This window comes from Amaranthus tricolor, chromosome 2 (assembly GCF_026212465.1).
Source record: "Amaranthus tricolor cultivar Red isolate AtriRed21 chromosome 2, ASM2621246v1, whole genome shotgun sequence".
NCBI classification, from domain to species: Eukaryota; Viridiplantae; Streptophyta; class Magnoliopsida; order Caryophyllales; family Amaranthaceae; genus Amaranthus; species Amaranthus tricolor.
This window is the reverse complement of record NC_080048.1, coordinates 2470008-2497923: the sequence shown is the minus strand read 5'-3', so window position 1 is coordinate 2497923 and position 27916 is coordinate 2470008. Positions and strand designations below refer to the sequence as shown.

The 27916-nt window shown below is 32.0% G+C and overlaps 3 protein-coding genes across 3 annotated transcripts; 1 reads left to right on the top strand and 2 right to left on the bottom strand.

The window, feature by feature from the left end:
- Positions 1 to 1059: 1059 nt before the first annotated feature.
- On the bottom strand, positions 1060 to 10472 carry LOC130806781 (single-strand DNA endonuclease 1). Its single transcript, XM_057671982.1, has 14 exons — positions 10327 to 10472; positions 7652 to 7809; positions 7102 to 7163; positions 6878 to 7005; positions 6392 to 6443; positions 5081 to 5153; positions 4764 to 4837; positions 4611 to 4670; positions 4340 to 4505; positions 3993 to 4092; positions 3769 to 3851; positions 3016 to 3116; positions 2595 to 2725; positions 1060 to 2032 (listed from the first exon to the last, which is right to left on the bottom strand). The coding sequence occupies exons 1-14, from the start codon at positions 10392 to 10394 to the stop codon at positions 1246 to 1248; spliced, it is 2043 nt and encodes a 680-aa protein (XP_057527965.1). The 5' UTR covers positions 10395 to 10472; the 3' UTR covers positions 1060 to 1245.
- A 2044-nt stretch (positions 10473 to 12516) lies between these two features.
- LOC130806717 (uncharacterized) lies at positions 12517 to 16952 on the bottom strand. Its single transcript, XM_057671906.1, has 4 exons — positions 16409 to 16952; positions 14379 to 14557; positions 13030 to 13366; positions 12517 to 12795 (listed from the first exon to the last, which is right to left on the bottom strand). The coding sequence occupies exons 1-4, from the start codon at positions 16832 to 16834 to the stop codon at positions 12715 to 12717; spliced, it is 1023 nt and encodes a 340-aa protein (XP_057527889.1). The 5' UTR covers positions 16835 to 16952; the 3' UTR covers positions 12517 to 12714.
- A 1098-nt stretch (positions 16953 to 18050) lies between these two features.
- LOC130806337 (membrane steroid-binding protein 2) lies at positions 18051 to 21090 on the top strand. The gene is made up of 2 exons (XM_057671365.1): positions 18051 to 18570; positions 20510 to 21090. The coding sequence occupies exons 1-2, from the start codon at positions 18272 to 18274 to the stop codon at positions 20868 to 20870; spliced, it is 660 nt and encodes a 219-aa protein (XP_057527348.1). The 5' UTR covers positions 18051 to 18271; the 3' UTR covers positions 20871 to 21090.
- The last annotated feature ends 6826 nt before the right edge of the window (positions 21091 to 27916 follow it).

Below are 27916 nucleotides of genomic sequence, written 5' to 3'. Positions count from 1 at the left end.
ATTAGACTATTAGTATATAATATGATATAATATTTTTTTAATTAAAATACTTGCTATGTTATATTTATTGGCTCTATTTTTTATTGAAGCTTTTTTTATAAATTTGCAACTAATGTTTATAGAAAAAAATTATAATCAACTGTAATCTTGTTGGTATTGCATATTTAAATTTATTTTTTTTTAATTTTTAGTTATGCATCAACAATAATAACTATCAAAGCTTTACTTGATTCTAAAAAATTATATTTTTTAGTTATTTATAATTTAATGAAATGGAGAAACAATCAATTAATATAGTATATATGTTATCAGCATCCGCTTTCTGTCAAATATGTCCATTATTTAGAGTGATAGTTCATAACTTGATATTAGCATAGTTAAAGGCTAAAATAGACTCATTTAAGCTGATTTTCTGTAAGAAAAACTTCAAATCATAATTTTCCAAAAATAACCCCCAATGATTCATCCATTTTTGTTTGTTCTAATTGGAAGAGATTGGAAACTTCATAAATTAAAAACTAGTGGAAGTAAGGCCAAAGCAACTCTAATTGTCTCCATGCACTTAATTTTCCCAATCAATTTCTAGTGGTACTTAAAGGGTTCTAGCCTCTATGGAGTTTTTTTTTACTGTTTGTTGTTTGTTTTCACAATCAATTTAGAATAAAAACTTGATAAAAATGTATTTTCTATTTTCTATGTCTGTATCGTGCGTCCAATAGTTTTCTATCGACTATCAAACCAAACAACAGAAAACAAATCATCATTTGCATTTTCCATTGCATAATAGTTTTACATATAACTATTTTTTAAAAATATATTTTCTGTTTGAGAATCAGATCTTATCTTAGTTCGAACAAATATCACTTATCCAAGAAAGGTTTAGATTCAATTCTCACCCAACCCTTTCCTTACCTCAGTCTATCATTTTATTATATAAAAAAATATTTTCCACCATACCATATCTAAGCTCCCAAGGTCTCCTCTCGGTTCCGAGGATACCCTAAGCTTATGTCCAACCCCATTAGTTTATCCAAAGATAAGAAGTCTAGAGTTTGCAACTTTTCTTTTGTGAAAAATTACCTCACCTTGTACTACATTTCCTGAAAATTGGATCAAAATTACATGCTAATTACAACCCAACATCAGATGGGTTCTCAGAAAGGACCCTAAACTTATTATCCAATGAAAAAACTAACATGACTAATACAAATAAATATACATTGAGCTAAGAACTAATTTCAAGAGTTATTTTCTGATGCTGGCCAGGAACACTCTAAGCTCTCGAGCTTTTCGATCATGTTCAGGTGAAATTTCCATGTCCGAGTCACTTAAATCGATAACATTTATTTGGCCCCCGTTGTTACCTGGACATTTCGAGACATAGCGTGTGCTCGGTAATGGAGAAGGGCTCGAGAGATCGATCACATCAGTTTCAATATTAGTAGGAAGATATGAAGGAAAATCAAATATAAGTTTGTTATTACTGTTGGGTTCAGAAACTGTAAGGTCAATTTCAATGCTGTTTCCTGGTGCAGATGAGCCAGAGCATGAAGCCGGCTTGTCTCTTAGATCATCGACAAAGTTGATGTCAAGCAACAGCCTTTCGGGTCTTGACATGGAAGTTATGTGGTAAGTGACAGTCGGTTTGCTGTTAATGTTGCTGTCGTATTCTTGATCAGATGTGTCGGGAATGGTCAAGTCTATATCGATGTTGCTTCGTAATGCAGACGAGTAAGCACATGACGTTGGTTTGTGTCCTGTGTTAGGCTCACACTCAGCATCAAATAATGGGTTTACCGGTCTTGAATCATCGTTGGAAATGGGAGCTACGTCTTCAGATTTGTTTGGTTTACAGTTTTCGTGTTTCGCGGAGTCCTCAGACTCGATGTCAAGTAACAGGTTTTGGAGTTTCGTATCAACGTTAGCCATGGAGGCTGTGTCGTCCGATCTCTTTGCCTTGGGTTTGCAACGTTTTTGAATCTTTAACTGAGCTTTCCTTTCCTCGAATTCTACAATCTTCTCGGGACAGGCACTGCAGAAGAAACATGGTTGTCATTCTGTATACTAATGATGAACCAGTGTAATATGATTCGCTAGCTTACTCGCTTTTTAAGGTTAAAATTCGCTCAAAATGGCCCAAAACGCCCAAAATTGACTATGATTCGATTTTTTCAATTCGTGATTCGAGAGGAGATTAACGAATCATGTGACACTGGTTCCAACTACAGTGAATAGGTAATAACGGCAAATATCCGTTTATTCCTAGAGAAGAGAGTATCCTGTAGAGCATTTAACAAAACTTTGTTGAGTTAACATCTTTGACACATAAAGAAGATCCTAAAAGCATCAAGATCATCATGTTTCCTCCGGGCTTCCATCCATTATTAAGCATGTTCTCCGACTCCATATTATTAATCTAATGAAATATATATGAACAAAGAGACTCCTTTGTTATGGTGTGGAACTTCTTGTACATGCTCAAAACTACCCAATTCCGAGATTTAATCTACAAGACACACCCTTCCTAAAAAAACGAAAATACGTGAACCAAGAAGCAACAGAAAGAATCACAAGTTCTAAGGACATGTGATTACCGTTCTACTAGATCAGCGGGTACTACGGAAGATTTGAGGCCATCGAAGTCTTGCCAAGAAACTTCTAAACTTTCTCTACCTTGAACTCTTCTTTGCTTGAGAACTTCAGATATTGGACATTTTACTGGCATCTATGGAAGGAAAAAAGAAACGGAAGAAGTTAATTCGACTGTGATCGTAACTTCATGTATTATGCGCAGAAATTCTCAACGACGACCCAACTGACAGGTCGGCTAGCCATATCCTCACTTATCTTGGCTAAACAGTGGCAAACCTCATACTATCTCAAATTTACTCGACTATAAAAATACATCTCAGTGAACAGTTTATCCCGAAAACAGACAATAAAACGGGAATCACTTACTCCCGAAAAACCCCATCTTGAACAAAAAAAGAACACCTCATCAGAAAGAGAGCTTACCATGTGCAAAGGAATTGTAGCTCCCAACCGTGAAGAAGACAAACGCAAATTAGCAAATCTTCGCAGCTCTCTTTCAGCAATTCTAGGAAGGATATATTCATCTGAAATTGGTTCAACAAAGAAGGGTGACTTCAACAAAGCTTCCATACAGATTCTCCTTGAGAAAACATACAGATTCTCCTTGAGAAAACAAAATATCAACAAGATGCCACTTTATAGATAACTTGAGAAAAGGAACTAGACGTGCGGGAAAGTACTATTGGTTTACTAGTTACTACTCCCTCCGTTATGGAATTTGCAACATTTTCCACAAAAAGCTATCACATTGATAATTCAAAGTAGCAAATTCATTAGCACGGAAGAGTACATCATGATGAAGAGTATCACTAATGATGTCAACAGACAACATTCAACTTATGTATAAACCATTTACCTAGAGATATTGATAAATGTGTTGGTTAAGTTTGTAGGAGCTTTACTATGTGACAGTATTGACCCGGGTTTAAACCCCACTAAGCACGTTTTTTAAAATATTATCGACAATATTTGATTTACTTCTAGATCTGTCACTGCTTCAACCAGTTTAATTTCTAGACATAGCACTACTACACTGGTGGTATAGCTCTAAAATCACCTCAATACTTGCATTCTACAAACATGCAAAATTTCAAGCAATTTCTCCCCCAGCAGAAAAGAACACATCTCTTTAAGTTATTCCAATAATTAGTTTACATCAGTTGCCATAGTAAGAACCTGTTTTCTCAGGAGGCCATTCAAAAAATTTAGAGCATATCTCCTGAAGCTTAGCACGCTGGAAATGGTGCACCGCAAGAACCCTAAAAACATACGAGCAAGATAATTATATTCTGAATTTCTGATCATGTTATAATATGAAGATGCTATATAATCTTAGCAGGAAGAAAACATCAACAAAAATGAAGTCCATAACAAATGAATGAAGGCTAGCAAGTCATTACCTATACACAGGGTCCGAATCCACTGAATGACACTTTGGATTCATGTACGCTTCGATTACCTTAACAACTTCAGAATCTTTTTGGAAAGGAAGCTGATATCCTGAGGGGACATGACACACGAAAAGTTTTAAGATTTCACAAAAAACATCAAACAAAAAATTAAGCTCACACTTTGGTTTTCAACAGTGTAACATAATTCGCCATTTAATTTGCTTTTTGAATTAACGATTTGCTCAAAATAATCCTAAAATAGCCCAAAACCGACCATAATTCATTTTTTTGATTCACGATTCGCAAGGAGATTAGTAAATCATGTGACAGTGGTTTTCAATGTCGATTTGACCTACCTAATTCCTTTACTTGAGGATCAAAGTTCTCTTTCCCACATCGATCTGGCAACCATCCATGCTTCTTTGAGGTTTTCAATGATGTTAAGAAAGATATACCATCTGATTTTATACGTTCAAGAAGAACATCTTCACTAATTGATTTAACAATTTGGCAAGCGGATTCCTGTAACCAAGTGAAAGACAATGGAACCTTAGAGCTTATTCTACTCAAATCGAGTTACAATTGGCAATACTTCCACGAAAAACACATATTGGTTACCATACTTACAGGTCCAAACCCGCGAACTCCATGAGAATAATCACTTCCTAAAAGAAGGGATAGAGCAACCTGAAAAAGTACAATAGAGTAGTCAACTATAGCCACACACAACCAAAAAGAAAATTTTTGTATTAAAAAAGAAAAAAAAAAAACAAAACTCACCAATGAATGCCTTCCAAGTCCAAGTTTTTTCTCTATGTCACTCATTTCATAGCAAACAACATAACCCCCTTTTTCTATTATCAAATGAACAACTATTAATGTTTTTAGAAATAACTGCATAGTGAATGCTTCTCCGTCCTAGGAGTTTGCTCCTTTTTATTTTGGGAAAAGTTGGCGCATTAGCTCTCTCTATCTCTCCTTTTTATTTTTTCTTCGTTGTTTCCTTTTCTCTTTTGTATAAAAGAAAAAAAAACAAGTAGAACAAACTCACAAGGGCAGAGGGAGTAAATAAAAGGAAAATAAATTATATTGCTCACCAAGGCATATTTCTCGATACACAGTTCTTGCACCAAAAAGGAATATGTCTGAATCAAAAGAGAAACATCCATCCTAAAAATTGAATACAACATACGAAATATTAGCAATAATATTTGTCCTTCCACTGTGGGGAAGCTTCCATTTTGTACAAAAATTCATTAAAAACCCAATGAAAAAAAGTAAGGCAACCAATTGTGCTCTTTCTTGACCGTAAACAATATTTCAAACTCTCTTTAGTTAGTAAAGAATATTAAAAGTATGACAACAACAACAACGCTAAAGCCTTAATCCCAAAAGATTGGGGTCGACTACAAGAACTAATATATCAGTTCCAATGGTCGTCCAAATGGTATCATCTCTATTCATTTTGATTTTCTACCACATCAATTTGTAAGCCTAGATCTTTTGTATCTTTTTCCACTTTTCTACTCCAATCATCTTCAGTCTTATTCCCCTTCTTTTTAAGTCTCCTAAGCTCCAATTCTCTATTTTCCTTTACGGTTAACTAATTCCATGTCTTTGCATATACCTAAACAAAAAGTATGAGAAAACAAAAATTTATATGTTATACCTCTATCATACTTTTTTTTTGATTTAGAGCTAGCCGTTAGCTAGTGTATGGAAACAACTAAAAGATAAAGCAAGAAGAATAAAACACTTCATTAAGAACTCAATCACTAACAATAAAACATTCACACACAAATGGTTCTTGATTTGAATATTTCTAAATATATTCTCACCTTTTACTTGAAATTTTACTTATGCTTCCTCCTACCTCATTATTTAATTTCCCATCACAAAAAATCTTTATATTTTAATTGGAATCCCATCTCATGTTCTCCATGACTTAATTTCCCCACCAACACCATGCATCAGACAAGCTCAACATTAGTGCGAATATTTGTGGAGTACATCAAGATAACATTGGAAAATGCAAGTTTTTATGAAACTGAATCACTTATGTTAGTGTCAGAGAAAAGAAGCACTGATTAGTTTGAAAGGTTTTTATGAACAATTTTCAAGTTATGTTTGTCCCTCGTCAACCTACATTAAACTATCAAAGTGTTTGTGCATGCTAACGTGTTTACCAATTACAGTGGAAATGGGACATCAATGAAAAGTGTTTAAGGCAAACATCATTATGCCGAATTACAATGGAAAGAATGAAAAAAAAAAAGATAGTATTTATCTCTTTTTTTCTATAGCAACCTTTTATTCTTTTTAAAACTAATAGCTAGTCGGCATACAAATTTAGGTTGTCTATCAAGCAAAAGTGTTCTGTACAGAGAGAAAAAGGTTATACAACTTACACAAATTGATTCCAAGTTCAATAGCGCGCATTGTGCTTCGGCTTCCTCAATCCTAAAACATAAAAAAAAAATATCAAAAACAGAAACAATATCATGATCATGTAAATTTAACGTGATCATATGAAATCTGGCAGTTTCCCTTAAACTAATAGTTGAAAGGTTTTGACGCCAGGGTGTATATAAATTTTAGCCTACAATCAAGTTGAAGTAATGAGTATCTAGACACATTTAAAAAAATATGATATACTATAATCAAAAAAAATTTGCACTAAACATTCATTCTATAATTCTTATAAGCACTAAATATTTAATCAAAAGAAAAAATTATTTTTGATTTCAAAGCATAAATTCAACCTTGGAAATGATACTTGTCTCAATTATCTAGCTAAAAAACTACATCGACTTTTGTTAGAATACTAAAGCCCATGTTAAAGCCAAAACTCTAATGTCGTCAAAAGAAAATAAAAAATAATACTTTAACATTACCCATCTAAACAAGGAATACCAAGCGCCAAGCCCAGGATTTTAGCCTCTTTGATCACACCAGAAAATTCAGAACCCATATTTCTTCTTAAGGAAGTAACCTTTTGTCTTTCTACATCATCTTTTGTAACCTATCTTGATTATAAATGTCAAAAATCATCAATAGCATTACGTTTATTTTATTTACTTAAACCTAAACAAAAGGGAGAGGTCAACAAAAAATCTACCTCATTTAATGAATTCAAGCGCCTTCTGTAAGTACAAATTTTGATAGCTGGGATAGCTCCATCTATTAAACAATAATAATGATATAATTAACAACATATGAAGGCATTTTAAAATTAATAATCGATGACTCAATGCTTAACTTAGTTATAAATCAAAGAAAAATCAATAGTCATATACTTCCCTAAAAGCATGAAATTATTTTTCACTACACGTTTGTAGTCGTGAACATACATTACAATGACCTAAATTTAAGTTGTGTTTGAGGAAATTAACAAAATCACTAACAAGTTGTATGATAAGCCATTATATGTGTTGGTAATGTCACTATGATAATGTGATATTAAATGTCTGTGGGGTAAGTCCCAAAGGCAATTATCATGAGGATGTAGGATGGATTGCATCATCATGAACATTAACATGGAACTTATTTTCGAATTACTAAAAAATTTATTTCCATTATATCTCTATCAGAATACTCGTAATGCCATAATCTCATCGACACTAAAAAAAATAAAAATAATAAATAATAAAAGGATAAAGAGACCAGACCGGCTACAAAAATTACACTGCAATTCAAGGATATAAGAGCCCTCAATCGATGGAAGAGACCCCTAAGGTAAACCTTCTCTTTTGTTGCACAATGATTTCTATTCACACTCTGGAGTTGCACCATCCAACATGAGAGGTCTATGCACACCCTCTTGTTCCTATAACCAAATCCAAATCAAAATAATTAGCTTACAACTTCTACCGAATCCAAATGAAACACATAAAACATTTATAGTCCAACTCAAAGAGAATTGGATTGTGAATTCAACAAGTATCATACAAAAAATTCAATCATAGTAGAGTTATAATTGCTTAATAATGGTTAGAAAGAAAAAAGAGCTATAAGTCCCGCAATTGTCAATGAACTCTACTTTACGAACAGTTAAGATTTATAAATTAGTATCAAGATAAATAATAAGTGTGCCACTACCCAAATCCTTAACAAATAAAATGTCTTGTACCATATCATCTGGAGCAAAGGTAGGTGTCTAGATGAGCAAGTGATGAGCACATTTGAGCACATGTGCTTGAAGAGACATTAGTTGACTGAGTGCTCGAATGAGAAATTACTAGATCAAACGAGCAAGAGGAGTGAAGCAAGGACCTGGCTAGACAAGCTTTGTATGTGAGCAGATACAAGCTAGGTGAGTACTTGTACATGGACAAGAAGCTTCTCAGCTCAATCAAGTACCATATGGGGAAGCACAAAGAATGTGGATATGCATAAGCTTAGGTGAGAACATGGTTGAGCAATGAGGATGTTAAGATGAGCAAGGCATAAATGTGTCGAGCACTAGCACTAGACATGCAAGGAGGCTTGCTTGAAGTGTGTGCTCGGATGAACACATGGTTAGTTCAAACGAGAAAAATATGCTAGAACTCTAAAAAAAGTATTTACCATGCAACTCTAGTAGGGGAGAGCAAGAAGGAAAACCTCAGATGATTGTTGGAGAAGACGTTGTAGCGCAAACAACCAAATTTAAATATTTAGGATCATTAATACAAAGTGATGGAGACATTAATGAAGATATAATTCAAAGATAGATGGCTAAAGTGGAAAGCAACTATTAGCAACTAGATTATAAGGTATATTCTACCGAGTTGTAGTTTGATCCACCATATATATATATATATATATATATATATATATATATATATATATATATATATATATATATATATATATATATATATATATATATATATATATATATATATATATATATATATATATATATATATATATATATATATATATATATATATGAGACAGAAAGATGAAATGCAAATGTTAAGGTGGAAGTGTGACTCACCAAGATGGATAAGATTAGAAACCAAATTTTGAGAGAGGGCTTAGGGGTTAGACCCATCTTTGCAAAGATGCGTGAAAGTAGATTGAGATAATTTGGACATGTGCAAAGGAAGACTGCCATGCACCTGTGAGAAAAGTGGAAAACATCACGGTCTATGATAGGTGAAGTCGCAAGAGGCCTATAATAACGTGGGAGGAGCAAATTAAGAATGACATGAATAAGTTGCATATCTCCGAGGACTTCACCAGGGATAAAACTAATTGGAGACGTCATATTCGTAAACTAGACTATCGATAGTACCTTTGCCCTATCATCATGTCTTGCCTCTATGATTGTGCTTGTAATTCTTTGGCTTATGGATTTGCCTTATTACTTGTCTTGCTTTGTTTTGTCTTCCCACTTGTCTTGTCTTGTCTTGTCTAGTTGTTTGTTTTCATTTGCAGGTTTCCTCACCTCTTTATCTAGCTCATTCGATCCGAGTAAGGTATGTCGTCTTTCATCCCTCCCCAAACCCCATCATACCTTTTATGTGTTAGATACACCGGGTATAATGATAATAATGATATTATTTGTTTGGACATACTTCAAAAGTATAAATGGCAACACTTGAAAGTAGAGATGAAGGGGAAGAAGACACAATGAAAAACAAAGAGGAGAAATATCAATTGTCATCAGTGGTGGAGGAAATGTAACAAACGAAGGATATTGGTTTAATCCTTGTAATGAAAGTGGCTATTGATGTTAGACAACCAATGACCAGTAATAAAATTACTTTCTTCATTCCATTTCCAATCTTAAATTTTGGCAAACCAAACACTTAAAATCCAGCATGGTTTGAATTGATTTGCCAAAACATCTAAAATTGTGCTTTCTATTAAACCCAATTAACCCAAATAAGGGGTCGCTCGGATTTAGAGAAAATATTTAAGGGTTAATAAAAGTCAAAGTAGGAATTTAAAGTTAGTTAGGTAGATGATTAAAGGAATTTGATTATTAACAAGGAAAATCATTAACAAGGAAATAAATCCAATTGAACAACAACAACAACAACAACCACAAATACAATTTCAAAGCCTTAATATCAGAAGATTAGGGTTGGCTAAATGAACAACACAGAAAAAATTACTTCTACAGTTCTACAGTTCTACTAACTAGAATTTTAACAGCAGAAAACAGACACCCAGAAACGAAGGAATTAGCTTTACAATTATACAAATGTAGTCATAAACAATCTATAATGAATGGGTAATATCAAAATATTAAGAAAAAATTAAAAAGTTTCATAATTTGGCACACAGAATGACAGAAATCAAAGTAAAAAGTAAAAGAAAGTTGGAAAAAGAAATAGAAATCAAAACTCACTGAAGATGATGAAGAGGAAGAGTTTTCTTGCAGGAATCCAAGATATCCCATAAATTTTTCACCCCCATTTCTGATTTCTTTCGATCAGTAAGAAAAGCTTGAAGAAATACAGAAGAGATTCAACTGGTAATGGATGATAAAGAAAGCAAGAACCAAATTTTGATTTTTGAAACATAAAATATGGTCGTTGGAATTTTATTTGGTTTCCGGTTTTTTTGAAAACATAAACCGGACTGATCAATGAACCGGGCGGTTTATGTGTTTCTCCTAGACTCGATACTGGAGTATTAGAGCACTAACTACCAAAAAGGCAAAAGTCAAAAAGCAATTGAGATTCACTGAAATGAGTGTTTTTAAAGTGTTGACTTTAACATTTATATTGACGTGATAAACATAAAATAATTTAATATGATTATTTTAAGAGGAGAGTAGAAAGCATTATATAGAGTATTTGGACATGTGTAGAGAAAAATTTTTGCCGCCCAGAATAAAAAGCATTATAGTAGGGAGTAACAGGAGTCGAGGAAGACCCAGGAGAACTTGGGATGAACAAATAAAAGTTGACTTACATGAGTTAAATCTCTCTGAGAGTCTGACTAGGAATTGGGGTAGTTGGAGGCGCTATATCCATGTTTTAGACTACTAAGGTCCTCTTAGATTACTTTTTGGTGTTCATACCATCTTGCTTCTCTCATTTCTTTTATTATTACTTTTTTGTTTTTCTTTATTTTGTAGTTGGTTCTATTTATTTATTTTATTTATATGCATTTAATTTATCTTTTCCATGTAACCACGTCTCCTTATCTTTCTCGAGCGGGGAGAATCATGCTCTCCTTTATAGGTATGAGTTGCCGCCGTCCTTCCCTTTCTAGGCCCTGTCCATAGTTTTTCTATGAGCGGGATATACTTGGTAGGATGATGATAATAATAAGTATGAAAGTGAATTATCTCATTATAAGATCGTCCTAAATGAGAATTTGTAAAGATCAAATATGTCAACAACGATGAGCGTAGATGGGATAATAGTAGGGCCGAAACACTCATACATGTATATATGCTGAATCAACTCAATAACATATTTTCTATGCTATATCTTATACAATTTAATATGAATTGAATTTTTAGTCAAATAACTTAAACCACGACTAAAGAAATTTTGAATTTAGTTTCAGATATAAGAAAATATAAAATAGTTATTTTTAAATAATATTGAATCATTGACTATCAACTCAAAATTTTTACAAGCAAAAAATATCTTATAAATGTATCTTATTTAGTCAATTGCCTTAGAATCACAGAGATTTAACAATCAATTAATTTTGATTAGGAAACTATTTATTTGACTAATCAATCTTGATGATATTGAGTTGTTGATCATTTCTGATTGATTTTGGAGAAATTAAAATTTTAATCGACATTAAAATATAACCTTTTAGCAAACTTAGAAATATTTATTAGAAGAGAATATTAACAAATGCAATTTAATTTTATTTTTTTTTTCATTTGAAGGTCATAAAATTGACCAACTTAATACAAGTATACCAAAATGTGGCGTATATTTTGTAGCGGAGTTATTAATGGGCAAAGATTAACAACCCACACCTCTAAACCCTGTAAAAATATAGTGTACTAGATAAAAATTCGTACAATGCACGGAGTCATGTGGATGAAGATATATAAATAAAAATTTTAAAGATATGTAACATGCAAATTAATTTAACCATTTGTTTCTATTAGATTATATGATATGATTTAAAAACATCAATTTTAGTACTCAAATTAATACTTCCTCCTATTCAGCTTATGCATCCCATTTCCTTTTATGGTCAAATCACTTTAATTGTCCCATTTCTATTTTTGGTATGAATTTTTGACTTTTACACCCTTAGTAGCTTTATCTTATTTTCAATTATATCCTCCATTACCCATATCAATTTTCCTTCCTTACATTAAAAAACCAATAATACCACTCTCTTTCCTACCCTTAGGGTCCCACTTTTGACTCCTAAGGTGAATAGGAGGGAGTATAACACTTGTTTTTATGTTAGGTAAATTTTAATAAAGTGTAACTCGCTTTAATTTTAACTTTGTATATCATTCTGGGCAAGAAAAATTTTGTAGTTGATTTAGAGTCTTGACTTAGATTCTACGATATGGTGAATGAGTTGATCTGACAGTGCCACAACAATATGTTCTGCAAATAATCTGTGGAAGTGCAATCAGTTCTGTAAAATGAAGGGCTCTAATAATTCTAAAACAATACACATTACTGTTCATGATTTACATTTGCACATCTAAACATGATAAAACATTACAAAAGGTTACAAATCATAATTATTTCGAAGGGTAGAAGGCGAGGATTGAAGATCACATACGCTCGAGGTAGGTTTACTCTGGCTCCTCGACAATTTGGTTGATGTCTAAGTCGGCTATGGTTTCCTTGCCGAAAAGTGTGAATCCAACAGTCACCTGCAGCACATGAGACGTTCTGTTAAGTATCGTAACATCTATGATCAGACCAAAATAATTTCAACTTTTGGAAATAATTTGGTCTTAAAACTATGAAGAAAATCACTATTGTAAAAAGAGGTTCTGCGTAGCAGCATGACACCATTTTTTACGTTCAGCAGGCTGAAAACTACGAAGAAAATCACAATTGTAAAAAGAGGTTCTGCGTAGTAAAGTGAAATTGAAATATCATACCGTTCCATCCTTTTTATCTACTTTCTTAAGGACGCCTGAGAACTCCGCAAAGGATCCAGAAACGACTCGAACCGTTGAACCAATTTTTGGGGTCTTTTTCTTTCTTTCTTTTGATGCAGACTCAGGAATCTTTTTGTTTCGTCTCTTTGGACTAGAACCGAAAAGTTCTTCCAGGTCAATTGCCTTAGACGTTAGATCAGGTACCTCAGCGTTAAGCACTGATTTCTGCTCTTCTTCAAAGGCTAGATCAGCCTTCTCCTGCTCTTCTTTCACTTGAATAAATATTTTTTCCATGTCGTCCTCATCCACTGGTCTTGGCTTGTTTATCTGCCGTTTCCTGAAAACATAGTTAGCCCAATTTAACCCCACTGATGTCTCAATGCTCGATAAGTACCAAGTATTTAGGACAATCTAAAATAACGACAGCCTAATGTTTTCGGATGGAAGCATCAATTATTATAAATGATGTACGTAATATGCACGGCCGTCGATTAGCATGTACAAAGCAGTCTAACCCACAAGACCCTATTATCGGAGGGGCCCTAAAACTCCATTTTTATACTTATTTGATTTGTTGTTTCCATTACCACGAACATATGTATACTATTTTACTCGAGAGTAACCAAGTAATTAAGAGCCAAATATTATTAGTCTAATCAATGGAGAAATTTTAAACATAAACTAGTATTTTGATTTTTTTTTCTTTAAATTGTAAGTGTCTATAACATAAGTTTGGCACAAGGGCCCCAAATTTTACGAGACGGTCTGTTAATATGTATGCTTCACCCTTGTTTATGAGTAACGCGTAGCTTGGGTGATTGATAATTAGCTATAAAAGCGGGAAACAAAACACCATCTCGGTCCCAATCATGTAACCTCATCCCTCTCAAGTCTCCGTAATCCAACCATAAAAAATCTAAAATATAGTTCTCCATGCAGTTCGAACACAAATCTAAGATACTAGATGAGTGATTCACTCGCTATTCATTCATCCATGTTATGAAATGCTAACCATTGGCGGATATAATGTGAGGTCATCGTGGTCAGTTGACATCACTTAAATCCAAAACAAAATCAAGTAGTGTGTGAAAATATATCCTATATGAGTTGGTTAGTGTTACCATCTTCCACCGGAAAGACCAGGGTTCAAACCCATTACTTGGTTTTGCCGTTTCATATAATTTTTTTAATTGACATCACTTCTTTTTTTCTAATTCCACCACTGCTAACAAAAACCAAAATGAATGTCCGAAAAAGAGAACCAGCATCACGTTACTGAAAGATTTGCTAATTTAATTACGAAAAGCTTACGCTGTATTTTAGCAGAACAAGCATCAAAAGTGGCTTACGTATTTCCGACTTTGGATCCAACGAAACCTCCTATGCCAACAAAATCTCGAATGAAATCATGTAACTCCTTGTTCAGCACACACCTCAAAAAGACACATCCAGGAAATAACGGTTTTGGCTTGATCGAGACAGAACCATTCTTCAACTTTCTTTTCTCTTGTACAGCTGCAAAATAAAGCTGAAATAATAGTAAGACTTTGTTAAAAGATAATATTAGCTGTTTTCACAGAAGTATGATGTTCATTTACATCAAAAGAAATGTGTAAACTTAAGAAAGTAATAAGCAAATGCGGATCCAAGGGCCCATTAATCTTGTCAACTGATAGCATTCAACTTATGTATAAAACTAAACCTTCAAGCATTTTATTTCGGTTTGATTCGTATTCCCCTAGTCCATCTATTCCATAGATCATCTGAATAGAGGGAACATTCAACATTTTATTTTGGTTTGACTCGTAGTCCCCTAGACCTTAGGAAATGGCATAAACTAAACCTTCAAGCAAACTTCCCGGCAGAACTTAACAATGCAGGAATAAGGATGCCTGTGATAGTTTAGTTGATACTCGGTGCCCATTTTCCATTCTATGATAATATTCTTCGAAGTTTTTCTTATAGAACAGTTCAAAAGAGTCACGTAAAAGTGGTTATTATTCTAAATTGTAAATAGCAATGACAAAATCAATCCAAGAGTTTTCTCTTGGCAAAGATCTTGGTAACTCAACACTCCATACGCCCCTATGATTTTGCTCTATACTGTAGAAAAGCTCTGACATGGAGCAAATGCGACAAAATCAAAGGGGTTGGAACTGCGGAAAGACTAGATCAAAGAAAAAGACAGTTGCATAAATTCTACAAAGGTGCATAATGAGTGGAAATTGTCCTAGCATTTCATATCAAGCACATTGTCACCTTGTCGCAAATTGATATTGTCAAACCTAATCAAATCCTAAAATTTGCCAATATTGTTACTTAACCAACCAACAAAAAGCTAATAATTGAAGCCTCAGGATATGTCCTGTCGCTCACATGAGGCTAAAAGTGTTGATAAGCCGCTAAATATTCCATTTGAAATGATGAGTCGATGAGAATAAAACCTCTATGAGCACATAACCTACCATTCGATGGCGTTTAGTACCATGTCAATGAAACAAGTCAATTAAAAACTTCAATTGATGGTTGAAGGCCTAGAATATCTTACTCTATGTCAATCATTGGAAACCAATTTCTTCTCATTTTGTAATTCTAGTATTTATCAAAAACTAAAATAACCTTGATAGAACTTTCCAATGTAACTAACCAAGAAACATAACTAATCCAAATATCTACCCTTTACTTCCCCATTAGATCAAAGCAATTAAAATTCCCCAATTTCCACACACCACAATAACAATGGCAAAATCAAACCCAACAAAGCAATAATCTTCCCAACTCATCATCATTATACCATGTATATCCCGATCATAGGACCTATGATCAGTGACTTGGAAGGTATGAAGATGGTAGGCTATACCCTCATAAAAAGAAATTAATGGCCAAAGAAACTCTAGGATTGAGAATAACCTTTCACAACTCCACAAACCAAAACACCATCAAAAATAAAAACCCAACAAAATCCCTTCTATTTCTTCCAAAATTTTTACCTTAAAATCAATGTCTAGAAAGTTCTTAGCAAGACAAAATTTCCCCAATTCCATCATTTTAACAAAAAAAAACACATCACAAAAACAATGCAAACATGAAACCCAAGAAAAGAGCATCAATCTTTCACAACTCCACAAAACACCATCAAAAATAAAAACCAACAAAATTCCTTCTATTTCTTCCTAAATTTACCTTAAAATCAATGACTAGAAAGTTCTTAGCAAGAGAAAATTTCCCCAATTCCATCATTTTAACAAACAAACACATCACAAAAACAATTCAAACAAGAAACCCAAGAAAAAAGCACCAATCTTTCACAACTCCACAAACCAAAACACCATCAAAAATAAAAACTAACAAATATCCTTCTATTTCTTCCTAAATTTACCTTAAAATCAATGTCTGGAAAGTTAATAACAAGAGAACGAGCAAGACGTTCAGCAGTCTCTTGACCACCAACCCGAGAAACCCGAACAACCCACCATTGTGGGCCCAAATGGGCCAAATTATCAAGGTTAAGTTCTTCAGTCCAAGAAGCATATCTCTTCTTAGGCTTCTTAATAAGCCTCATTTCTACTTCTTCTTTCCAGTTAAAAGCTTTGCTTTCTCTCCTCTCATTTCTAACCTTTCTTCTCTCTCTTGCAGGTAATTTTTCTTCTTCTTGTTCTTCAAGGGATTTTATGGTAGCTGAGATTAGGGTTAGGTGCTTAAATTTGGGGATAAATGAGAAAGATGAGGATGAATATGGAGATAAGGAGAAGGGTGAGAGTTTGTTTGTATAGCATGGATTCCAATGTAGAATTCCTTGGTTCATTTTATCTTTATGGGATAGAAGGAAGAGGGAATAGAGTCTTTCATATGTGCAACATAGCAAAGATGTTGGGATAGAGGGACTCCTCGCACATTGACACCGATCTGATCGGACTAAACCAGATCAGACTTACACGAGTCCCTTATGAATATGACCACTTTTTTTTTTTAAGTAGTCCCTCAATTCTATTTATTTAAATTAAATTTTATTCTTAGTGCATAATTAGTAAAAATAATTTAAAATTATAAAATAAATTTACAATAATAATTGATTTAAACAAAAAAATTAATATTATCAACTGATCAAATAAGATTACTATACGTCTATACCAACCAAACTATCAATGACTAAACATCATTATCTTGAGAAAGAATATTCTATTATAGCCAATTTTTAGGTACACTTAAGCTTAGACAACTCTGACATTTATGCATATGATTCAAATAAAATAAAATAATCAATTGTTATTAGCCGGTCAAACAAAATAAATGAGCCAACTGAACAATCAATGACCAAATATCTTTATATTGGGAAAAAAAAAATCTATTATACCAATTGTTAGATACACTTGAGTTTATACCTCTAATATGAAATTCTATCGTGTTAGGTTGACGTGGATTGTGCTGAAAATGTATTGTATTGTGTGTGCCGTGGATTATGTCGAAGCTGATCATGTATTTGTCTGTGTTGTGCAATGAGGCCGCAGACACTATTATGTCATGCCGTGTCATGTTGTGTCAGCCAATTTTAAATAATAACTAGTTACACGTCACGAGCACACGGGCGTATGTTTTGTGCCAATTTCGGCATATCCATATGTCTACTCCTTGTTTGAGTGCTTGAACAAAGGGAAACTTGTCAATCATATTGGGCTATGGCATCGGTCAAATAAGGGCAACTACACCTTTTCTACGTCTACGATAAACAATTGTACACACAATCGTATTTAGAAAGTTAGAACAGCTTGTATCTTGAGAGATAAGATCTCATCTCTTTGATTGACGTATTTTAAGTCCAATTCATTAAAGATTAATATTTAACTTATCGTATTTTTAATGCCTACTTACATTAATCTTGATGCTTATTTATCGTATTCTTAATGCCTACTTTTAATATCTTAAATATCTATTTATATTATTCTTAATACCTACTTATAATATTTTAAAAAATATATAATAGTTTTGACCAATAAGAATATCACAAGAATTTGTGAAGTTAGAATACTCAAAAATTAAGCCCAAATACCAAAAATCCATCTACCTTTTCTAATTTCTCCTCCCCATAAATCACCAATTTCCTTACCAAATCCTGATATTTTTCTCTCTCTGTATCTTCTCCCATAAAACATAGAGATTCAACATTCAATACTCAAACTTGAAACTGACATAAAACCTTTCAAATCACCCATAACTTCACCAACTCCTCTAAAAGATCAAAAAAATGGCTTTAGAATTATGGGAAACATTAAAGGAATCAATCACAGCATATACAGGGCTTTCTCCAGCCACTTTTTTCACTGTAATTGCTATAAGTTTAGCTTTATATCATGTTGTTTCTGGGTTTTTTGGATCATCCCCTCAACATCATGCTAGATCATTTGAGGAAATGGAGCCTTTACCTCCACCTGTTCAAGTTGGTGAAATTAGTGAAGATGAGTTAAAACAGTATGATGGGTCTGACTCTAAAAAGCCTTTGCTTATGGCTATTAAGGGTCAGATCTATGATGTTTCTCAAAGCAGGTTTAATTTAATTTCTGTTCTTTTTTCTGGGTTAGCTGTTTAATCTTAAGTAGAAGAAGTCAAAATTTTCTAGGGTTTTGTTATTAATTGGGTCAAAATTATTTGATTTTCATGTTTCTTTGTTTACATGTTTAGTTGTATTAAAATTTTTTTGGGGTTTTTTCTTATTTGGGAATTAATAAGTTTGAGTGATTAAAGTTTTTAGCTTTGTGGTTTTTTGAGTGTTATAAGGTCAATAAGCTCATTTTTTGGGGTGAAGTTTGTATTGTTTAATGTTGACTCCATAATAAACCCTTATCTGAGTTTCATTCTATTGAAGATTAGTTTTGGTTCTAATGTATAATTGTATTTGAATTTTCTTGCTTTGGATAGGTTCAATTAGTTGGTTGATGAAATTGTGTTGTGGTTTTAAAGTGTTATAGATAAGCTGCTGTCTTTGGGTGGCTTGGGCTGTGGACTTTAGATTGGGTAGTGTAACTTGACTTTTTTTTGTAGTGTGTTTGTGGGTAAGTGTATTTGAGTTCAAACTTGTAGTGCTTTTGATAGGATTCTGTTCCACCTTTTTGGATGTTTGATATGTCTAGTGGCCTAACGGCCCGTTTGTTAGGCGGTATTAAACGGTGGTAGTGAGAATGAAAATTAGTGTAATTTTGGTTCCCTTGGCTACTTTAATGGCCATGCTTGTCCAACTTACTCATTTTCTTCATAAAATTCATTCCAATGCATTATCATTTATCATTGAGAGAGGTGGTATTAGCTGGTGATGAAAATTTGTAAAGTAACTTTTTTTTATCAAAACTTCATCACCTTGGGAATGACGTTAACTTTTATGAAATTTTACACCGTAAATCATTCCTGTTACCACCATTTAGTACCACTGCTTAAACGGGCCGTAAATGATAAGAGAGGATTCTACTTCATTGTTAATGCCTTTCTTTGAAAGTGTTTCTTTTTTGTTGATATAACTCATGGTTCTTCTATATAAGGCCACGCTTGGGTTGAGACTTGAGAGTAAATATTTTCATGAGAAATAAATGTCAAACAAAGAATATATAGCATAGAATCAATAGAATATAATTGTTGCAAAGGATAAGAAATGATTGTAAAGTGAACGGAGGAGGAATGAAGAATTAGTCCATTTTTGGTGTATTTATACCTTAGTGGGATGAGGGGGAAATATTTTTCTCCTTTCTTCTCCCCCCGCCGAAAAGGGTAGTGATTTTAACCCCCCCGCCGCGCGTGGTTTCCTCCATCCTTGTATCATTGTATTCTCTTTCCTTTGTCTCCACTTGGTGTCGTCGTGTTCATGCATCATTCATGACATTGATTGTGATTTTTTTTACTGTTCTGTGATGTACTCTTTAACGTTTCATAGTTTTAGTTGATAGATTATAATATTATATAACATATCATGGGGCTTCAACCAAAAGCTTAAGCCTATGGTTAAAGCCCCGAGGTATGTTATATACAATGATATCTCTATTGTATCATTAGTTGCATCATGTACTTAACGGGTTTGATGGTCTGATCGTCGTTGGATCCATAGTGCAAAATCTCGTATGCGGTTGCAGTAATGGTCATCAAAACTACTTTCACGGTCACTATGGGTCATTTTGTGGTTGTCATTGCCTACAGTGTGGTCGTGGTAACCTCAACACCTTTAAGATGCGGCCGCAATGTAGTGATGTGACTGATATTTTGCACAATGACTAACCAAAATTCCATATTAATGTTATGATTACACATTGCAGCTATTAATGTTCGTCGATTGTTGGGAATTTCTAGAATTTGATACTCAAATCTGCATCTTGCCTGTGTTGTGAGACAACTTGAATTTCCTTCATTTATCCCAAATGAGTTATGGAATCATGAATAGCAACTCCGGTGTTTTGCAACCATTTTATGTGCTAACATCCCGAACCCTTGTGTATGATTTCAGGATGTTCTACGGTCCAGGTGGGCCCTATGCACTATTCGCTGGCAAAGACGCTAGTCGAGCTCTAGCCAAGATGTCTTTTGAAGAAAAAGATTTGACCGGAGACGTTTCAGGACTCGGTGCTTTTGAGCTCGAGGCATTGCAGGACTGGGAATACAAGTTCATGAGCAAGTACGTAAAGGTCGGAACTGTTAAGACCAAGGAAGTTCCGGTTACCAATGGATCTGAACCTAGCGGATCTGCTGAAGCAGTTGAAGCTACCGACAAAGAGGCTGCTAAGCAGACAGAAGACAGCCCATCAGAAAACCCGGCTGCAGTAACCGAGGACACATCCGCTACTGAGGCTGAGAAAAAGGACGAGTAATGTACCGTTTTAGCTGTATACCGAGTTTTGGAAAACTAGTTTTTACGAAGCATAAAAGGAATGTGGTTAGTAAATTGTGGAATGCAGTGATAAATGGATTGTTCTTTACACAAAAACTTGTTTTACTTGGAAGTGTGGTGTTGTAATTTGTAAATGAACATGCATTATGTGGACTCTAATTAAATAAATTAGATGGGCATACAGCTGAAATTTATTTCAATCTCTATGTAAAATGGCACCGGAAATTGGCATAGGTATACTCTGAAATTCACATGGTATGTGTTCAAGTGTGACTCATGCTAAATTATTTAAATATATTAGATTTTCGGTCCAAAATAAAGTTTTTTTAAGCATTGTGTACATGTTGGAGTTTTGAGGAACTGATATGGGTATTTGAAGTAAAATGTAAAGTTTAGGTAACAACAATTATTTTGTACTGATATTTGAATTTTTATTATTTTTTTTCAGGTAAGAATAAATAATCCGTAAGACTCCACAAGTAAAGGGCAAGAGATTTTTTTGTACATAAGGTTGGTAGAGGGAGGAAAATGATTAGGTGAGAATTAAATTCAGAATTTTACACAAAAATTAGTATTTGTTCTAATTAAGATGAGACCTTATTCTCTTGAGAAAGGGAAAAATAATCCTTTATGCAGGTAATGAATATTGAAATCTTATAACGAGGGTGAAAGTGATATTCTTTAACCATTAGGTTAACTGATAATTTGACTTACCAACTATTGACATAACATATAGTTTGGTGTTTTAACTTTATAAGAGTTTTAAGTAAAATAGTAGAAAAATGACCGTCATATACAAATCAAAAACATGCATGCTAGTTCAATTTTAAGTATGTTATATACTCTATCACACTTCATATGAATGCTCTTGGCTTAGAAGTATAGATCACATGTTGTGCCTATACTAATATACGGTGCTAAATATTCCATTAGAAATAAAGGGCGATTAAAATTCAAACTCATAGCATTTTTGTCACGGTGACTCTATGTCAAAATACTAGCTCAACCAAAAAGTTTAAACTTATAATCATAACCCCACCATAAGTCATAATATGTTATATATATTTCATCATTATAAGTTGTAAAACACTTTTGTCTATACTTGTGTCTCTTTTGAAATCAGTCGTAAACAAAAACAACGGTAAAAGTTTATGCAATTCATGTCATGAACCATATGTTGTGATTGTTGCCAAAAAGGATCCAATGAAAAGCTATTTGGCTAATTTTGTGTTAGTCATTTAAGTCATTGATCATCCAATTAGTTCTTCTCAATATGATTTGGGTATTGGCCCATCAAAGACTTTATTAGCTGCATGAGTTGTCATTCATTATTAATTGAATGCAACTTTCATATCTTTAAGTCAATGATATATTATATGGTGTTTTAAAAATGATTAATAGCTGATTATAGTTGCTAATTTTAACTAATTAATTTTATTACTTGATTTGACTAGTTGTTTTTAATCTACTTTTAGGAGCAACTTATTCTAAAACAGCTTACTCATGACAATAAGTTGTTTCGAACAGTTAATTTATTAGATATTAACGTCAGATAGTTTGACCACCCAACTCTCTATTTATATCAAAATGAGCTAAAATTTTCCAATAAACTATTTTGCCAAATACTCCTTATATATTAAGCTATTTTGCCGAACACCCACTATATATGGAGTTATTTTGCTAAATACCCTGTATATTATATTTGACTTTTGGGCATATTTTTCAAGTATAACCTAATCCTAGTATTTATAAATACATTTTATAAAAAAAATTATAAAAAATATATATATTAACCTTATACATTGAGATAAATTTAACAAGTTACATAATTTTGATTTAGGTGAAGCTAATAAATTGGTTTAGGTAATTAGATGAAATAGTAGAAAGGGAAATAAAGAGATATGAGAATGATCCAAAGTCCTATCTCATTCTCATACAAGTATAATCAATGAAATAGTAGTAATGAAAAAAAACTAGTATAGAAAATGGTATTGTAAAGTAAGATGTTGACTTGTGCTTTTAGCATGGGCGAATTCAAAATATTAATATAAAATATAGTGAATACTCTAACATGTAATAAAAGTTAATAGAATTTTTAATCGAATTACTTAAACCTTGGCTAAAATAAGCCCATGTTTAGATTCTCCCCTACCACTTATTAAGTTAAGATGCCATTCATATTCTAAAATTTCAACCTGATTAAGTAAAAAATGTATAAAAAAATCATTGATTAATCTAGTGGTTGAGTACTTTCCTATTTGATCCGAGTTGAGTTCTTATAATTATATGTCGATTTTCGATCCAATAGTTCATCCAACTTCCCCAAATAAACAAATCTTCATGCATCTTTTCTCAAATCACACAAGACACAACACGTAAAAAGCTATAGTAAATAATTTTCTCAGTCTACACTGAATAAAAAATTCATACTTGTTATCTAACACAAGAGGCAGAGCAAAAATTGACAATTTCTTTTTAGACCTTGAGCAATTTCAACCGTTATAATAATTTTTAATAGCTTTGTATTTATAGACACTTAACATATACTAAGTAACTTAATATTAAGACCCTCAATTATTTGAGACACTATACGATCGTACATGTTCTACGTGCTCAAAATCTTTCTTCTTAACATCAACCTTTCAAAGTCCTCTTTTGCTTTGAAAATGTTGATAAACAATCATCATGATCATGTCTAATCTTTGATTTTTTTTTAAACCCATTAGTTTGCTAATCTCATTTTCTATAAACAATATCATACTTTCTCAGCTAAACCCCAATATTATCTCAAAAAGTCTACATTCAATCTAAAATCTATCTCATTAATTATGAGTTTAAATTGACATTAATACTAATTAATCATCTAATTAAGATAACATTTTACACAATTGTAAGGCCACCTCAATCAATTACAACATGGGACCATATGCATATGAATTATGAACCCTGTATGGTTGTCTCTTTCTTTACACTAAATGACATATTTTTAGACCTCTACCATTAACATTCATTATTATTTACATATAGCAAATATAAACTCAAAACTATATAATAATATACAACCAAATATATATTTTTATTTTTTTGGGTTTCTCATAATGTCAATTTATAATTATTTTTCTTATACAAAACTTTGGGTTGTGTATGTGATTCTAGGAAGCTCATTCATATTGTTGTTGTTGTTCTTCATCTTCGATCAAACGTATGAATATCAAATCGATTCGAGATCTGCGAGGAGATTTCTTCTAGAAGAAACTCACCAAAAATTGCAGCATGTAAATTTTGGTAGGTCAAATAATCAGGTAAAGACATTATATGCTGTCAATATTGCTACTCCAACTGGACCTAACCCACTTCATAATTGATCAGATTCATGTTTTTTGATCTTTTTTCTGCAGTTTTATAGAAAATTTACCAGTTTTTGTTCTAAGTTTGTTGATAGTGTATACAAAATGATCAATTGAATACTAGCCATTCAGTTATGTTATAAATATCCCTTATCTTTTGTTCTCTGGGTTGTAGTATTTTTGTATGTTATTGTTTTTAAAGATGGTTACTCATCTATATCTTTGAATTTGCTATCAAAGTGAGAGATTTACGTAGCAAATTCAGAGTAACGGAAAGTACATATATTACTATTATTTTATCATCTGACTATGTTCATTTTCGATGAAATTGTGTGTACTTTTCGTTGATGTAAAGTTACAAATAATAAATACTTCAAATATGAAAAAGATTTTACATTACTAAATTAGTGAATTATGAATTTGCATACTATGTTTGATGGGTAATCCTTTAACTATTATATGATTCTGGGAAAGAGTAAACTTCAAGTTTGTATAAGTCAACACTCATTACTCGTGGATTTATGAGCCCAAGCCCATGGATGCGCTATGTATGCATCCACACGAGTGCGCTTATAGAATGATTAATGTGTGGAATTTTCACGACTTAACATTAGGGTCAACCAGAAATAAACTATTTGTAATAATGGATTAATTGTAAACAAACTTTTTGGTTTTTAGAATGTATTATTTCACCATGATTGACTTCTCTATTGATTTTGCAACAACTATGATATAAATTCTATGAAATTATAAAAGGAATATAATGGCTCAAATACTCATTACATTTTTTCATGAGATTGATAAGTATATCATTCACTTTTGTGCTTTGAAACAAATTATTGTTTAGTTGGTTAGATATCTTATAATTCCTTTGTCTAATATGATTAGTTGGCTTTGAAGCGTTTCTAAACTATGCAACAAAGCTTATTTTATTAAGTCCGCTTTTTTTTTAAACAACAAATAATAAAAAAAATAATTTTGACAAATATATTTATTGACAGTTGACTTCAACAAAAAAAAGTAACAAAATAAATAACTTTATCAGTTAATTAAATAAAACAATATAATTCATCAACAACTAATAACACTTAATAATCAACAACCAATAGGACACAACAGCCAACAATGACACAATTGTCATACCGAAAAAAAAATTGAAATGAGATGATCATGTACGGAAAGAGAGATGGAGGATATAGAGTGGAAGCCAAATGCCAATGTGTACATAATACATGAATATTTTAATGTGCAATTTTGTCCTTTGGCTAGGGTTAAATTTGTAAGTTGATTAGACTATAGAGAATTTCATGATTAATTAATTGAAATATATTTATATTACATTTGTATTAAAATATTTATTACTGATAGCAACAAGTATAATGGAACGTAAGAATATATATATATATATATATATATATATATATATATATATATATATATATATATATATATATATATATATATATATATATATATATATATATATATATATATATATATATATATATCCTACAAATACAAATGATTTCTAGTATCCTATAAGTTAACAATCTCTTTAAAAGGGTTATCTAATTAAAATATTTGTTGCAAACATTAAAAAAACTTTTATTTAAGAAAAATATATACAACCATTTTTTATTTAAGAATTTTGTATTTAATTTATATAATTTAATATTGTTTTTCTTTTGAAAACATAAACATTTAATTATTTTAACATTTATTTTTTTTGGGAAGTTAAAGTCATTATATAAAACATTAATTGTTTTTCAATTTTTAGATTGAATTCTCTTGAAAATTTAAAATTATAAATGATAAAAAAAATTTGTTAATTTTTATTTACAGCCCTAGTGGCTGTATTTACCCTTTATTTAATTATTGAATAATCTTAAATGGTTTTTTTTTGTCTAAGTATGAACATGATAATTATAATTAGTCAACGACTCAACAATTAATAATCCAATGTCAATAGTTATGATTGAAGATGTACCAGAAAAATATGGTGCTTCTAATAAGTTTGGAATTTAAAAGTTAGCAAATGATTACTCGAAAAAATAAAATAATTAATTTGGGGGTTATAAATATGTCATCTTCACCAAGTTTATTTTTGTACATGGTATTAATTACAATAGCATGTTGGATAGTATGGTCCTGAAAATGTTTGATGTAATATCTAAAAGAAATGCAACTAGTTAACTTAAAATTCATATAATTTAACTTATTATCCAATTATTAAAACTTTTTTTTTTATAAAACTAGTAATATTTTACTTAGTCATTACTAGTATAATAAATTTAAAGACTATAAATACGATCTCATATAACATCAAAATTTATAATTGACAAATATTAAAATTTATAACGACAATATAAAGACGATCTAGCACAAAAATATTCAATTATTGATTAGATGTCTTTAAAGATGGTTGAAGCTTACTTGAAAGTACCAATTAAACTATTTTCAACGAGGTTAAAAATTGAAATTGCTTATCAAAATAACAAATAAATAGAAAAAATCGTAATATTTTTGGAATATTCTATACTCAAGTCAAATGATTCTGCAAGAAGTATAATTTCAAGCGAAAAAAATTTGTTTAGAAGGGATTAGTTAGGGTTTAGGTAGGGAGTTATTGCATCATACTTTGACAACGAAATGAACATTCCTACGAAGATACAAATTAATGACCCAAATTGAAAATGCATAATTTCCTATTATTGAATAGTTTTGTTTGGTAATGTAATTTCATTGATTTTTTTCTAATATTATTTAAAACTTTTTAAGAATTTAACTTAATCAAAAAGTTAATTCGATGAATAAAGGCTTATAGCATTATAATATGTTTCATACTCTATCACATTCACTCATAGAAGTGTAGATGAAGTACATCATATATGACGCTAAATATTTCAATTTAAATTAGTAATAAGGGGCGGATGTATTTGATCTCTAAATTAGAATAAAGAAATAGAATATAACAAGTTTTGTATTGTTAAATCGTCTCACAATGAGATGAGCCCATATAATTCGTACATTTCTCTTATTGAAATCACTTTAACATTGCAAGTGATCACTTTAAGGTTATAAGTGATCACTCTATGACTATAAAAAGTAATTATTTTAAAATTACATGCGATCACGTAAAGGTTATAAATAATCCCTTTAAAATAGTAAGTGTACATTAAATCAGCCCAATAGAGATGATCTCACCATAAACTCGTCTCATTTGAAAATTTGTAATTAGAAAATCCTTGTTACATGGATAAAAATTGCATAATATATTTTCTATAGTTTTTTTAAAACAAAATAAAAAATTGGTTTCAATTCCAGACCCAAGACCCTCTAAACCCTAAGGTCTGGGTCAGGATCCAAATTGTTCAGTCCCTATAGATTTGGGGCCAGAGCTGGATCTTATAAAAAATAGGTTCTAAATTTGCGTCTAAATGGACCCGACCTAGATCCGACTCATGCCCATTACTGCTATATATGTGCAAAAATTGACCCTTCAATGTTACCCCTCATAAGTCACATATAAGTGTCCATAAATTTTTTAACTCACCATATAAACCTTTTGTTTTTTTGAAAGGCACATAATAATTCAATGATAAAAACAACATACGCCATTCACAACAGAATAATAATCAATCAAATACATAACAACTTTAATCACCTTTGTTGAAAATGA

Bases quoted from the DNA above. Each gene is read 5' to 3' on its own strand.
- LOC130806781 (XM_057671982.1), bottom strand. From the start codon at position 10,394: ATGGGGGTGAAAAATTTATGGGATATCTTGGATTCCTGCAAGAAAACT. The intron at 4,671-4,763 runs GTGAGTTTTGTT...GTACTTTTTCAG, and splicing joins GACTTGGAAGGCATTCATTG to GTTGCTCTATCCCTTCTTTT. The intron at 2,033-2,594 runs GTAATCACATGT...TTTCTTCTGCAG, and splicing joins CCCGCTGATCTAGTAGAACG to TGCCTGTCCCGAGAAGATTG.
- LOC130806717 (XM_057671906.1), bottom strand. From the start codon at position 16,834: ATGAACCAAGGAATTCTACATTGGAATCCATGCTATACAAACAAACTC. The intron at 13,367-14,378 runs GTAAGCCACTTT...CTATGTTTTCAG, and splicing joins GGATCCAAAGTCGGAAATAC to GAAACGGCAGATAAACAAGC. The intron at 12,796-13,029 runs GTATGATATTTC...CATGTGCTGCAG, and splicing joins TAGATAAAAAGGATGGAACG to GTGACTGTTGGATTCACACT.
- LOC130806337 (XM_057671365.1), top strand. From the start codon at position 18,272: ATGGCTTTAGAATTATGGGAAACATTAAAGGAATCAATCACAGCATAT. The intron at 18,571-20,509 runs GTTTAATTTAAT...GTATGATTTCAG, and splicing joins TATGATGTTTCTCAAAGCAG to GATGTTCTACGGTCCAGGTG.